Source organism: Podarcis gaigeae, assembly GCF_964106915.1.
Source record: "Podarcis gaigeae genome assembly, chromosome: 1".
NCBI lineage: Eukaryota > Metazoa > Chordata > Lepidosauria > Squamata > Lacertidae > Podarcis > Podarcis gaigeae.
In genome coordinates this window covers 60,466,778-60,482,498 of record NC_139678.1, presented here as the reverse complement: position 1 = coordinate 60,482,498, position 15,721 = coordinate 60,466,778, and the positions used below count along the sequence as shown (strand labels likewise).

The following is a 15,721-nucleotide window of genomic DNA, read 5'->3' as shown; positions in this document are numbered from 1 at the left end:
TTTTATTTTACCGAATGTAAGATTATCTGCATTTAGCTGAACATTTCCCCCTCCTGTTACTCTTCAGACATCAACTGGACATTTGCTAATCCCAATAATAATAATATCATTGCTTTTGGTTTTTAATCAAGAACACTTATTGATGTTGGTCATCTTTGAGTTACACCTGAAATTATTTAACTAAGACTTTTGAATTGCCATTGGGAAGAGCAATTTTAGGACATAGAAGAACAGATGTTAAAGTGACTAACATATGGACAAATGCATTTCCTTGGATACATTTTATTGAACCCCACGCCTTTGTTAGTCACATCTCATTACTGCATAGTTAAATTATGACAACATGTTCAAGAAGCCTCATTTTTTTAGCCTAGAATGCCACTAATTTTCAAGTAGTTTCTCTTTGCATATTTAAGCATTAAAATTACAATTTTACACCACATTTGAATGCCTGAGGTCAATGACTAATCAGCATTCAGGTGTCGAAAGTGATACTACGAATTAGTATACTGCATATGGAACAGTTTGCAAAGCATAAATATGGATTGGGGGCATTTGGTTGGCCAGTTTCTATTCATTGTGACTTTTGTATTATTGCTGTTTTGTAATCCAGCTGTGACTTTACTAATTGTATTATTTTATTGTTGATTTTATATTATATTTTACTGTACTCTTTGTACACTGCCCTGAAAGCCTTGGTTAACAGGTGGCCTAAAGTAGAGGGTGATTCATAATGAAGTATACAGTTTCCATTTATAAATGGAAATTGTATACTTCATTATGAATCACCCTGTATATATTATCAAGATTGAAGGGCAGTTTAAAAATATAAGTAAACCATGATCCCAGATTTAGCTTTAACAATAAGCCAGAACTGCATACGTTGTTGACAGTTGCTCACATCAAGAGAGGAGCAGCAGGGCAGCATACACTAGCACACTGCTCAATGCCAACAAGACATGTACGGTGGCTTATTATTAAGTGTAAACAAGGCCAATGTGGCATACAACATGCTAATGGATCAAAATAAATGGAAAAAAGTCACATTCACATTCAGTAGCAAATTTTACCTCTTCCCCTGCAGCTCAAGGCAAAACCTAAAAGAGATCACCTATTTTGCATTAGCGTGCAACCCAAGAGTCGTCTGCGACTGGACCTAACGGTCAGGGGTAACTTTACCTTTACCTTTATTTTGCATTAGTACCACTCACGTTCAAAAGACAACCAACTTATCTTCCTAAATGTAAGACTGCCATAGATAAGAATGGTTGTAGCTCCTCCTTAACACCCTTTGTAAACTGAGGGAGACTACAAACTTCAACAACTATTTTTTTCTCATAGTCCAGCATTTTCTTCACCTGAACTGAATGAGCAAGTAAAAGGGAAAACAGTGAACACCACTAAAGGATGCAAAACCCACAAGTCTACCAACTAAAACAGCATTTCTTTCTCCTGTGACTTAATTTGCTCAAAGAAGCTCAGAAAACCACTGCCTTTCATTAAACATTCAGAACTCATCTCCAAGCCTAAGATGCTACTAAGCCATCGTAAAATGGCAAAATTGATATGTGAAATCTGCCCTCCCTAATACTGGATTCCACATGTGCTTTCAAGTGCAGCCTTCCACCCACTGAAGATTAGGAAAGCTCAGATACTTTGGCAGCTCTTGACAGTACTCCTGGTTGCCATGCCCTTTGTAAGGCACTGCTAATCACTTTCACAGCCTTAAGAAATTGACTGAAGTGTCAGCAGAAGGCTGGGGTGGGAAAAAATTAAGAAAATGTTCAGTTCTCTTTTGTATACAAAAGTTTAGGTAGGAAGTTTTTTTAAAAAAAGCAGTATATTAGCAAAATGTGCTATTTAACTGGCTCAGGGTGGCAATTGATATAACTATCATGATTAGTGTAGGTACATTTGCTGCTTCAGGTCTTTCTGCATCACTTAAACAGCTGACGACTTTGATATTTGAGCTTGCTTCCCTTTGACTTCAAAGTATGTTTCATTCTCTGTCCCCTAAACTTAGAAACTGGGTCAAAGCAGCCAAACTCCTAGACTGACCTGCCCTTGGCCTGAAATGTGGTTGCACAGGTTTATTTACTATAGAGTGCCTGTGACATTATTAGTCAACTCTCACACATACGTACACTCCACAGCTGTCATGCTGCTTTGCTTTGCTTTGTTTACAAGTTAGGTATTGGTTCAAGGCAGAGCACCACTCAAACATTTGGACAGAGTATTTCAATGTTGTCTTCAGAACTAGTATTGCAAAAGAGGATCAGGTATAAGGGAATCGAGCCTGAAAATATCACTCAGTAAGGACCTTTATTTCCCTTAATCTGAATCATTTGTTCTGCACTGGACCCAACATCCAGTGCTTTTAATCTGGTAAACATCCTGAAGGAATCCCCTTAGCCTAAGCTATTAGCAAATTGCAATCACCTATCTGGCATTTACTAACAGCCATATTGTGGTTATAACTTTAAAAGCCTAATTAGTCCACGAGCTAGTCACCGCAGAATAAGGTATCTGAAATTATTTTATTGAACTTTCTTATTGGAGGGGTATAAGCTTGCGTAAATAAAAAAATGCAGAAACCCCGTCTTTCACGCAGAACAAAGGCACTGAAAAAACTACTGGACATAAGCATGTCAAAGAGGCTAAGACAACTGAGCTATCAATCAGCATTAGGAAAGAAGCAGTTCAGTTAATTATAGTCAAGACTCTAAGGAGGAAGGATCAAGTTCATTATCTTTTTTTTCAGTGCCTCACATACAGCCCTTCAAGAAGTGTTTACAAGATGTCAGGATTTCTCTGAACCTGCCTTTCAGGTGTTTGCTACTGCATCTAGAAACACAAAGAGAAGGAAATTAAACTGGGGGGCTGGAGGGACCTTTGCTTCAAAAGCTGTAATAGTAGTGTGGCACCAGAGGGCAAGCACCCTTCCTTCACTCCATGGAACTACCAAGTGTTATCAAGACAGCTTAGAAGTAAAGGAAGTGCTAAGTACATGGTTCTAGCATGAAAAAGTGTTATGAGGCATCCATATACATATATGAACTATCAACTATTGCAGAGGTGCACAACCTGCAGCCCTCCAGATGTTTCTGGACTACAACTACCATCAGTCCCAGCCAGCATAGTCAGTGATCAGGGATGATGGGAGGTGTAGTCCAACAACATCTGGAGGGCTGCAGGTTGTGCTAACTGTTGCTTTCTTCACTCTTAAAAAAGTAAAGGTACCCCTGACAATTAAGTCCAGTTGCGAATGACTCTAGGGATTGAAGCACTCATCTCGCTTTACAGGCCAAGGGAGCCGGTGCCTGTCTGCTTTTGCAAACAGTATTTCCGGGTCATGTGGCCAGTATGATCTTATTGTAAATCAAATTCTGTGATGTTTAACTTGAGAACAACTCAGGCATCAACGCTGAATATTTTTTCCCAATACAGTGGTACCTCGTGTTACAGACGCTTCAGGTTACAGACTCCGCTAACCCAGAAACAGTACCTTGGGTTAAGAACTTTGTTTCAGGATGAGAACAGAAACTGCATGGTGGTGGCACAGCGGCAGGTCCCATTAGCTAAAGTGGTACTTCAGGTTAAGAACAGTTTCAGGTTAAGAATGGACCTCCAGAACAAATTAAGTTCTTAACCCGAGGTACCACTGTATTTTGCTTCAAACTGTTCCGTTTAAGCAGACTTTCCCTCAATTGTACTACTGGTATTTGAATTTATTAATCAGATGTTTTATTTGAACTTTTTGATTTTCATGGGGTCGTCTGCTTTTGGGGCAGGGGCCCGGTAGGAATTTTGTCCATTTGGTGGATTGGCTGGTGCCATTTGGTTTTATGAATTGGTTGGTGGAGGGGTATAGATTGGCTGTGCCTGCCCCTCCAAATGCTGCTGCTACAAGGGTATTCCGTTAAAGAAATCCAGGAGCTCGCCATGCTTTTGTCCGAATCCCTGTCAAGGGGCTAGGGCCACGCAAGAGCCCCTGGGAGCATTTGGGGAGAGGTGAGGGCATGGTACCTAGCTCCGTCTCTCTCCCCAAATGTTTTCCCTTACTGACTTCGCGTGCGTGCGAATGTCAATCTGTCCCCGTGCAGGGTCAGATAGTTGCAACCAATGCCTAAGCAACCACTCACATTTCTTGTATTCTTAATAAAGTTGTGGCCAAAATTATGCCAAAAACCTTAAACTAAAATCAAGTGTCAATTGTGTTTTATTTGGGGGGTGTCTTGGGGACCTCGACACGCAAACAGTATACAAATGTATACAAATAAACAAACAGCTCCTTGTAAACCAATATATACACATTTTAGGGCAAGAAAGACATTCTAGGAAATGCCACTGAGAACAGCATATGCTTAAGTGCCCATTAGCAATCCTTTAAGCTCTTCAACCAGAGAAAACAAGTGGAAATGTGGTTTTTTTAAATGCATGCTCTTCAAGCATATACCATATTTCAATGAAAATGCCCTTTGAATGTGTATTTTAGAGACATTGATGTTGTCCCGTTATGTAAAGTAACTCTTAGGAGATGTGATGCATATTGGTCATGGAAAACGAATTTCTCATATATTATGGGCAAACAGTGCAGCACATCATCTCTGGATTGTCAGCTACTGGGGGTGGGGTGTGAGGAATCTGCTACAGCAAGAACAGCAGAATCCCCCTGCACTTGGGCTAAGTGTGCTTCAGTTCATGAATGTCTGTGTAAAAATGGCGTGCTGTCAGAAAGTAGCTCAAGTCATAGTCCCCTGCATGATTACTGCCTAAAACAAGCTTACATGCAGAGCATTTTACAAAGAAAAATGCTGTCGGCAGCTGAGTTTGCAGGCTGGTTCTTTTGCCATTAATCTGTTGTGAGGTTACTGTATACATAAAAACAAAAATTTCGTACAATAAAATAAAAATTATGTTCAATATAAATATTGAATGTATGATGTTATCCACACTATGCAATACTTTTTCCCCCAAATAATGCGCATTTCAAGCATGTAACCAAAATAAACGAACTCTATAATTTCCTATAACAATAAATGATTATATATTCTTGGTGCAGATATTTTCCTAAAATGTTTTTTCAGATAAAAATATTGTACCGCCTAGTGCTGGATCATATAGGCATGTAAAGGAAACTATCTTTTTACACAATTCATGACACAGAGAGAAAATATGAAAATGATAAATGAATATCCAGCACTTCAGCCATTGTTTTTCCTGTAAGGTTTACCGTCAATCACATAACCATCACGTACAGACAAAATCACCTGATACAACCCATTCCTAAATACCTTAAATAAATTTCAAATGTGATAAATGTCATGTCATGGTCACTGGCCAGCCAATCCAACTAAAAACAGGCAACCCATGACAAATAAAAAATGCCAAATATCCCCATATGTTTCCCCCCATATATTGTAGGCATTTCGTGATGTATGATTTATGCCAGTTCAACCAAGATTCTAAGAGGATGCAGTAAGCGTAACATAATGCTTTTAAAGTCTTTAATAGCTAATGCTTCAATGTTATTCTCTGTTTTTGTTATGTCAGAATTATGATTTTAGCTGAGTTAGAAGACAACTGGAAGCAAAGTTGCTTTATACCTAACATCATTAAGTATTCTAGTGTAGAATCTTGTAGCCTTGACAAGTTAGTTTCTAGTGAGGTTTGGGCTTGTAGACCTGGAACTGCATGTGTGCTTCCTTCTGCACCCTCAGCATCTACTCAAGCTTATACATTAATAAATGAATAAATGTTACAATATCACAACGAGTCACCCCCCCCCCAATAAAGTAGCCCTGTATCTACTGTGAACTTCTTACAGAATGGCAGAACAAATTGATGCAGAGAATCAGTAGGAGTTCTAAGCAATTAAGGTATATCGCTCTTTTAGAAGTTTATGTTTAGAAAAGATTTTAAAGATTCCCCCCCAAAGCACTTGATTACATTCAAAGAATTTTTTTAAACACCAACAACACATAACACCTTCAAGCGATGGAGGTATACTAAGAAGCCTTTCTCACTCAGAAAGCTATGGACAGCTCAGTGCAGTGCATTATATGTAATCAAGGCAAACATTGCTTGAGCACATATCTACAGAACATGTAGATATATTCAATATCCTACCCCCCCCTACCCCAAAATCAGCAATCAGCCTTTCGTTCATAATCACAGGCTTACTGTTTCATTCTAATGCTGTCTTCTGTCACATTCACTTTTCTTGGCAATTTTTTTTCTTCTGGCACATACAGAACTTTATGGCAGATTTCATCAAATAATTAGTTTTAGTCTGAAGAGCAGGCAGTTATTCAAGAGAAACATTACAGAGAAGAAACTTTACCTATTGCAGTCGACATGAAGCAGGAGGTGGGATGCACTAAGTGATAACGCAATCTTATGCCACTGTCCATCTGCCAGCCGATACGGAAATACTTCTGTTCTTGACTTTCCATTAAATCTGTAGTGATATCTTATTTCATCCCTCAGGCCACTGCTTTCCAGTTCAAAGTAACTGCATTTAAAAAGAAGAATCAATTTCATTTTACCTGCCATGCACTATTCAGTCATGTGTTCTGCGAATTAATGAAAACAATTGCACTTGAAAATTACATTTCTTATTATGCCTGTGTGTTTATTCAAACATGCATGTGTATGTGTGTGTGATAACGCTAGCCACCCACCCAAAATACAGCCTCCAAATATAACATCTAGCCGGAATTAAGGCTAGGCATCAGTCATGCACCGTTCAAAGCAATTCTCATTAAAGACTAGAAATCTTATGCACCTGACAGAGTCTGCTCCCAGATTTGAGATGGCCCACAGAAAAGTGCCCCCTAGTGGTCACATCATGGTTAGAGTCACACAATTTCCCCTCTCCCTCTCTTTCTCATTCAAAATGCCCCCTCCGCTGACACACCAGTTAGATATTTAAAAAGATGCCACTGGTTCAAAAAGAAGTTGATTTTTCTAAGTTTAATTGCTGCATGGGGTCACAGCAGAGCAGCAGAAGCTGTGAGTCAGTAGTTTCTCATCCTTGGTTTACTGAAATCTGTGACTGTAGCCAATGCCTCAGAGAGATGGGCATTCTGGGAAATGAGCGTAGCAGTTAAGAGACAGGTATTTAGAGCTGCTCAGAATGGCAAATTGAGATTGAGTTAAAAAGGGCTGAGGGAAGATGCCAGTACTTGGACCTTGGCAACTGCCCAAGGATGCCAGCAGTTGAAACATGCCATGGCACCTAGCTACTGAAGTTTTCCATGGCAGCTATTAAAATACAGGGGGAGAGACCTTTAAAAGTTAACATTGGCAGCTTTGAAGGTGAGTTTTTGTTCATTTCCCCCTCTCATCTTTCTGACTTCAGTCTGCTTTCTTTATAAATAAAAGTCTGGTAAAATTTTGACAAGGGAAAAACACATGGAATGCTGTGCAATATATATCAGTTACCATTTTTTCCACAAGAAAAAAATATTGACCCGCATTGTGAAATGGAAAACCCTGACAGGCTTGCTCATGCAATAAATTACTGACTAGGAATTTGTGCCCAAATGCATGTCTGGCAAAAGAGAGAGAAAGGATAAAAACTGAGTTTGCATCATCTAACACACATAAAGTTTTAACTGCCATAAAATGTATCTAAACAGCAAAACAAAGTATTTTAATGTTAAATTAAATGTTTAAATTAAATATTTCAACTCGAAAATGAACTTGAAGAGAAGGCAAAAATAACCTAGAAACTCATGGCAGGAGCACGCCAGCATCAAATTGATGGAGTAAGTGAAGTTAACTCTATAGTAGAAGAAACAGGATCTGTTCAGGACTGCCAGGCCTAGTGAGCACAGCAACTCTTCTTCGGCAGGCCTTTCCCCTATGAGGCAGTTGTCGAGACTAAGGGCCTCCCCCCTTTCCCACAGCTACCTAAGTCTCTATCCTGGCAAATAGAAGGGGAAGAAATGCAGTGAGAGATTTTACTTTCTTGGGTTTCATGATCACTGTAGATGGTGACAGCAGTCACGAAATTAAAAGACGCCTGCTCCTTGGGAGAAAGGCAATGGCAAACCTAGACAGTATCTTAAAAAGTAGAGACATCACCTTGCCAAAAAAGGTCCCTATAGTTAAAGCTACGGTTTTCCCAGTAGTGATGTAGGGAAGAGAGAACTGGACCATAAAGAAGGCTGATCGCCAAAGAATTGATGCTTTTGAATTATGGTGCTGGAGGAGACTCTTGAGAGTACCATGGACTGCAAGAAGATCAAACGTATCCATTCTTAAGGAAATCAGCCCTGAATGCTCACTGGAAGGACAGATCCTGAAGCTGAGGCTCCAATACTTTGACCACCTCATGAGAAGAGAAGACTCCCTGGTAAAGACCCTGATGTTGGGAAAGATGGAGGGCACAAGGAGAAGGGGACGACAGAGGACGAGATGGTTGGACAGTGTTATCGAAGCTATAAACATGAGTTTGACCAAACTGTGGGAGGCAGTGGAAGACAGAAGTGCCTGGCGTGGTCTGGTCCATGGGGTCACAAAGAGTCAGACACGACTAAATGACTAAACAACAACAATCACTTCTAAATTTGCATCTATGCATAGAAATTAGCAGATGCAAAAATTATGCATATTGATGCTCTCTACCTTTTTTTGTGAGGAGACATACAAATCCTTCCCACCCCCCCAAGTAGCCATCCTATGGGCTTTCAATAAAGCAGGGGGAAGCTTTGATCGCGGGAGTTATAACTACAGTATACACCTTAAAACTCATTTTATGATTACAATTTATTATAGTTTTGCTGTCACTCAGCAACAAGCACTGTCAGTCTTAGGAAGCTAGAAGCTGCTTCCAGCACTTTGCTGTCAAAGAAATCAGTGAGACAAGTACTGTCAGGGAAGCTCCATTCAGAACTTAAATGGTTCATAATTGCCTTCTCTTGTCAAAGAACAAAAAGATCCCTTGTTGGGCTCTTTCCCCTTTTTTCTTCAGAAATGCTGTACAGAAGACAAATTAAGAAAAGAGCCTAAAGTAGCTCATAGAGAAAAGCAAGTTTTCATAGTCTCGGAGCTACATATTCTTCAAAGGTATTTGTAATCCAAAACCACCTGGAGTTGAAAAACCACTACCTTTTCCAAAATTTTACTCAAAAAAACCGGAACATTAGATACTAGGTGATAATTATCCAGAATTATCCAAGTCTCCGTATTTTTAGTGTTTTAAACAGGGTTCAAGCACTGCCTATGACTGTCCACCCCACCCCAAAAGGCATTATGCAACTGAAAAGTCGAAATGGCAAGTCCAGTCCTGGCAGGTTTTAATATTCAGGAAGGGCAAGTAATCTGCCCACTTCATAAGACTACCCAAGCTGAAATCTATCAAGGATAAAATTATTTTGGGGGGGGGGGCTCCAAATTAAGAAAACACCCCTCAGCACTACCTGTGTATAAGACGAGCTCGAATTTTAAACCTAATTTTTTGGTAAAAACAACAACACCCTAGTCTTATACATGGAAAAATACGGTAACTAGATGATAAAATTGATGGATTCTATGAGCAGCTCCCTCTTTGGCCACCCACTGACCCGGAAGAAATCCACGGACTCATTTCCAATCTCAAAGTTGGAAAAGCCCCCGGTCCCAACCTAGTCCCGGCGGAAGCTATAAAACTTCATGCACACTGGTGGGCGAAAATCCTGGCCGTTACTTTTGATGCCGTAAACAACAGTGGGAAGGTTCCAAGAATATGGAAGGATGCGATTATTATTCCAATTCATAAAAAGGGCTCGACAGATGACCCGGGAAATTACAGGAATATCAGTTTATTGTCAATAATTGGGAAAATATATGCACGGTTCTTGTTAACTAAGCTTACTAAGTGGGCCGAAGAGAACAACCTGATTGGGCCTGAACAGGCTGGTTTTAGACCGAATCAGTCAGCGGTTGATCATGTCTTAGTTTTATACCACCCGGAAATATTCCGCCCCAAATAGAGGCCAACTTTGTGCAGCCTTTATTGATTTAAAGGCCGCTTTTGACAGCATCCCCAGGGGATTACTTTGGGGGAAATTAGCACGATGGGGAATAGACAAAAGACTTTTGTGGCTAATAACTAAATTGCATGACGGATCAGCCGCAAGGATGAGAATCACTCCGGCCGGCGACCTCTCAAATTCAGTAACCATCAATAGAGGTGTCCGTCAAGGATGTATCCTTGCTCCGACCCTTTTTAATCTATTTATAAGTGATATGAGGGCGCCTCTGATAGATTCTCAAGAAACGATCCATGCCCCCCGCCTTGCCCAATATTGTTGCCCCCTTCTACTCTACGCAGACGACGCAGTGATCCTATCTTTCTCAAGAGTAGGCCTTAGGAGGGCACTGAAAATTTTTGATGCTTACTGCAAATCAAATTTTCTTACAATTAATCATGCCAAGTCCAAAGTTCTAATTTTCACCAAGAGTCGAAAAACCTATAATTGGAGAATAGACGGAAAAGCCATTGACCAAGTCTTTAAATTTCAATACTTGGGAGTCCTTCTCCAACACAACATGGGCTGGAAGGTCCATCTGGCATATGTATTAAATAGAGCTAAAGCCCTTTCCTTTGCGCTACTGCGTTTTTTCTTTTCAGATGGGGCTTTCCATATTCCATCAGTGTTAAAAGTTTTCAAGGCAAAGGTGATTGCAACAATAGCACATGCAATCCCAATATGGGGGTCCTTTGTTAATCTAACCCAATTGGAGGTAATCCAAAACCAGCTGCTAAGAAGGTTGCTAAAATTACCCAGGTGTGTAGGCAATACTGCTATACGTCTCGAACTAAATGTTACATCTCTAGAAACCACATTATGGAAATGCATCCTCTGTTACTGGTTGGCATTATGGCATAAACTTCCAAATCTCCACTTGATACAGTGTCTCTGGAGAGACGACTTCCCTAGCCCTTGGGCAAAAATAATACATGGGAAACTTGTGTCCTTAGGACTATCTCCATCTGAACTACTAAAATTGGATTTAATTTCTGCCAAGAGAATTATAACTCACAAATTAGAGGAGATGGATTTACAATTTAATATTGGGACAGGTGGTGGCACCTGTTCGCCGATAAACCTTGGCTTAACACCACCAACAAAGCTTCCATCTTATTTAACTACCTTATCTGTGGTGATGCACAGGTACGCCTTTATAAAGGCTAGATTCAATGTTTTCCCATCAAATGTGTTGGGTAACAGACTCTCCAACGGACAGATCTCACTCCTCTGTGACTGTAAAAGTGGATCTACAGAATCGTTATATCATATAATCTTCTGTTGTCCTATACATTCGGCTTCACGGTCCAGGTTTCTGGCCCCATATTTATCGAGAATAGCTGACAGACCTCAGGAAGCCCGAATAATATACTTATTAAACGACAAAGACTCAAGTAGATCCCTTGCAGTCGCTAGATACCTGATTAATGTCTTATTTCATAAGAGGAGAAATGGATCACTGTATGACTCTGACAGCTTAGCCAAACTTAAGAACCATCAATAAGTGCCAGAACTAAGACGCATATCCCCCAAAATCTGAGGGATTTGAATTGCGGTTGACATAGAGGGAGCTTATTGTGTATAGTTTACTTAATTGAAGTAAAATTGGTTTTATAGGGGTGTTTTAACTTGGAACTGTTTAAATTGTATTGTTTATGGATAAATTTTGATGTATTGTTTTTAGATATGGGCCAATGGCCGTAATAAACCAATCGATCAATCAAAAAAAAAACGGTAACTAGATGGAACCCTGGCTGCATCCATCTCTGACTGTTAAAATGATGGCAGCCAAGTGAGAACAAATGCAAGTGGTTTTGTCTGCATAATATCTGTGAGGTGTAATGCAAATAAGTCACAATGAGTCTTTGAGGGGTCCATCAGATCTCATAAGCCTACATACAGCAGGCCTCTTATTACTTCAGAAAGCTCCACTAGCCAGCACTGTGCAGATGCAACAGCAGCAGAGAATAGTCATTCCTTTTAATAAGACAAAAAACTTTTTTCTGTTTTCAGAGTTTATTATAATGTGCAGTACTGTATAAGTGTGTCTGTGCAACTATCTCCTGCATGCTGCCCTTGCTAAGTTGCTGTTGGTTTTTGTTGTCTGGTTTATAACATTCTGTGATTAATAATAATAATAATAATTTTTAAATTAGATCCCACCCATCTGGCTGGGGCAGCTGACAGCATATATAAAAACACAAAGAACATAAAAAACCAGAATATCCTATACAGATAACAAACAAACCAATAATGACAATACCACCAACAATAACAATAAACAGTTTACAGCTATATCCAAATTAAAATAACCGCCAACCCCAAATAAACATTTAACCAATACCAACCTAACAAAAACAAAACAGAGGAACCACTTAAAACATGGTGAAACATTTTAGCCAGTTGCCCCAACCCAAGATTTGTTCCAGCAATGTACCTCCAGCCTCCCAGGAGCCTCTTTTGGCTGTTCAGAGTGAGTCTGGGCCCTGGCTCCTAGGCCAGGTGGAAATGGACCTTGCAGCAGGGACTCATGACAGCAGCAAGGGCGGGGGAAGAGATCAGAGTCTGTTTCTGAGACCAGATTAACCCCTAGTTCCTAGAGATCTCCTGCAAAACTATTGCAACTCAGTGTTCATTTGCTTGGAAATGTGTTCCAGTGAACTAAATGTGGCATTACCATGCTTAGAATGGGGCATTAAAGTCTCATTTATTTTTATATTCCAAGAGTACCATCTTTTGCATGTTTACTTACTCTGTAAGCTATGGCAACAGCTCAAAGCTCAATTACTAGGGAGCAAGAACTGTGGCATTTGTGGGACTTGTTTTTGAGTAGCATGTACAGGCAACATGCATCTGATCAGGGCCTCACACCTTTGCTTCACACTAGGTCAGGTAGCAAGGTGTTGGGTGGACAGAGCGGAATTGGTCAGATCTTTAAATAAAAATGACTGGGGTCTTTTGTCAGTAGAAACACACCTATCCAGTTTGGGCTTTATTGTTTCTTGCTTTTTTATGTCTGAGTTAACAAGCAAGCATGAGGCAAGGTGAGCAGAAGTCACCAAACTGGTAATGCACAAAAGGGAAGAACCTTTATCTCTTAACCTTCATTTCTTCTTTCAAGTTCTTACAGCTATTTTAGGCAAAGCAAGGAACAAGCATTTAAGATACTCTACAGGGACCACAGCAAAAAATGAAAACAAGTTAGGTCTTGCAGCATTCAACGTTTCCAAAAAGGGATTTCCTGCTGCTGAACACAGTCAGTAAGGCTAAATGGAGGCTGGCTATTATAGACAATATATGCCATGCTATTCTCCGGAAAAACAACACATCAACAGCTAAATATCAACCAAAAAAGACCAAATTATTTACTTCTTTCTCCTTTTTTCTTGGTTGTACTGTTCTATAGACTTTACTTAAACCATGTCTAAAATGTTTTTGGCAAAGAGCTTGCTTGCCATGGTGACTGTTTAAAGTTGTAGGTCATGACTTAATAACAATCCCAAAGATGTACTTTGCCTAGGTAGTGTTTATCTATGTACACTCTTTCTTTACAGATTATATATAGGAAATCAGAGTACAAAAATACATATTTCTTCAGAGTAGGCTGCAAAATAACTAGGTGCTTTTGTTATAGGTGGCAGGTAGATGAATTCAGCACACTGAAAAACTGCTTCATTGGGATAGGATAACACAAGCAGCTGCCTAGACAGTGGAATCATTATGTCTTCAGGCAATATCTATCTATGTCCAACAAAATCCTCCCAGTTTACTGTGTTCCACCCAGTGCAATTCTGGCAGGCTAGATGTAAGAGGTGCTTCTACCTAGCAATCATAGTAAGCATTATTTTTTGAGAACACCACAATTCTATGTTGCAAAGGCTTCTAAGGAGACACAACTATAATTTATCTGTGCATTAACTATTCAGCTGAACCTACCAATCTAAACACAACCAAAGTGGTTCAGATATGGTTCTTCACATAACTTTATGAATGAGCTAAAATAATAGTTTTGCTACACATTATTTTATCTAGTGCTGAAGAACCAACTCCTTTATGCATTTTTTCCCTACTGGATTGTGAACATAGCTGTCAGCAATGGTCTTTATTCTTATTTTTTTCAGAGCAATCCTTGCCTACATATCTGGCTGAAAGTGGTTAAGATGGGGTGAAGGTGTCTCTGCTGGCTGGGCGCAACTTCGGGGATGTGGTGGAACATCTACTATGGAGCCCCCACCCTGTTCCTGTGAGTTAATGCCAGCAGGAAGCTATACAGGTTTAGATCTACAGTTGATAGCATATCTGCCAGCGTTAGGCCCCCAAAACAGGGCATTTCAAGGGTGAAGAGGAGGCAGCCTCACTCCTTCAAGAAAGTACTCCCAAGATCAGACTTCTCAACTATGTCAGCTTGGAGCTTACATAGTTAATCACGCCCAAACCCCCAAAGTCAATTGGGACACTGCATGCATATTTTAAAACACAACTACCTGATTGAGTAAAGAAGAAACAAGAGATCTAAAAACATGAATATGTCATGTGACAAAGGTACTGTATTTGAGAGCAGAAGCCATAAAGGGAAGCAGTAAAGCAGTCTAGAAATGTTGAGAAATGCTGTAAAGCTGCACAATCACTTTGTATGCTGAATCACTGTGACTCATCCTGAGGATGACTCATTCTCTGTATAAATGTATTGTATCTACTTGCAGGCAGACAATTAGGAACCTGTTAGTTTGGAGACAGTTTTGGATCCTGTGAGCTGTGGAGCCATGAGTTAGGGTGGAGTCAGTGTGTGTATGGAGCCTGACTCAGAAGTGAAGCCGGTACTCTGTGTATGCTCTGAAGCTACGGTAGTTTAAATCTTCTGTTCACTATGCTGTGTTATTTGCAAACAAGTTTTAACTCAGTAAAGCTCTTTATTCTTTTACTGAAGAAGACTCTGCGTTATTAATTTACACTGCGCATCAGAAAAATCTTCCTATTAAAAAGCATCATCAATTTCTATATAAAAAACCAACCTGCAGTCAGCATCAGCAGTAATTTAATAAACCATTCCAACTCTTAACTACCAAAGGTATTTCCATTTGCTACCCACTGGCCAAAACGGATAATTGTAGATCTTCATCATTTCAGAAGTTCCATAACTTCCAGGCTATAAAAATAAAGGGCTTCTCTGTTTGCTAAAAACACTACTCATATAGTAAGGGAACACAAAGCAGCTGCCCATCAAATGATCTTTAAACGCTTATGGGGCATCAGTTTGCCTGTTCGCACTACCCAAGTTGCCAATTATTTTCTGCTAATTTATTTTTGGCAAGGGTTGCAAGTCATCTTAAAACATTCACTGAATCCCATCTTCAGCTTACCCTACTTTGTTTTCAGAATCCTGCTCCCTTTCTTAAAAAAAAAAATGCAGCTGATTTTGCATTATTTTACAAACTGTCATTCCTCCTGCTACCCACCCCGATCCAGACAGAAGGGAGAATGGACTTTTATGGGAAATATGTGTGAATTACCACAGGACGATGAAAAATGATATGTAATCCAATTAATGTCACTGGAAACAATGGTGCAGGAATATGTTCCTGAAGTAATATGCTGTACATTTGCCAAGTCAGAGACACTCAGAACTACAAGGCTGTTGAGATCTTCCCAGTGGTAGTACTACTATATGTGGCTTAAATGGTTCAGCATATAAATATTAATGA

At 39.8% G+C, this 15,721-nt stretch overlaps 1 protein-coding gene across 4 annotated transcripts in view; it reads right to left on the bottom strand.

Moving 5' to 3' along the window:
• NELL1 (neural EGFL like 1) overlaps positions 1 to 15,721 on the bottom strand; it is a 376,161-nt gene that overhangs the window by 280,605 nt on the left and 79,835 nt on the right. For all 4 annotated transcript variants that reach the window (XM_083750218.1, XM_083750217.1, XM_083750220.1 and 1 more), the window contains exon 4: positions 6,344 to 6,514. In XM_083750218.1, coding sequence (XP_083606344.1) covers positions 6,344 to 6,514 — 171 coding nt within the window. The remainder of the gene's footprint in view (positions 1 to 6,343; positions 6,515 to 15,721) is intronic.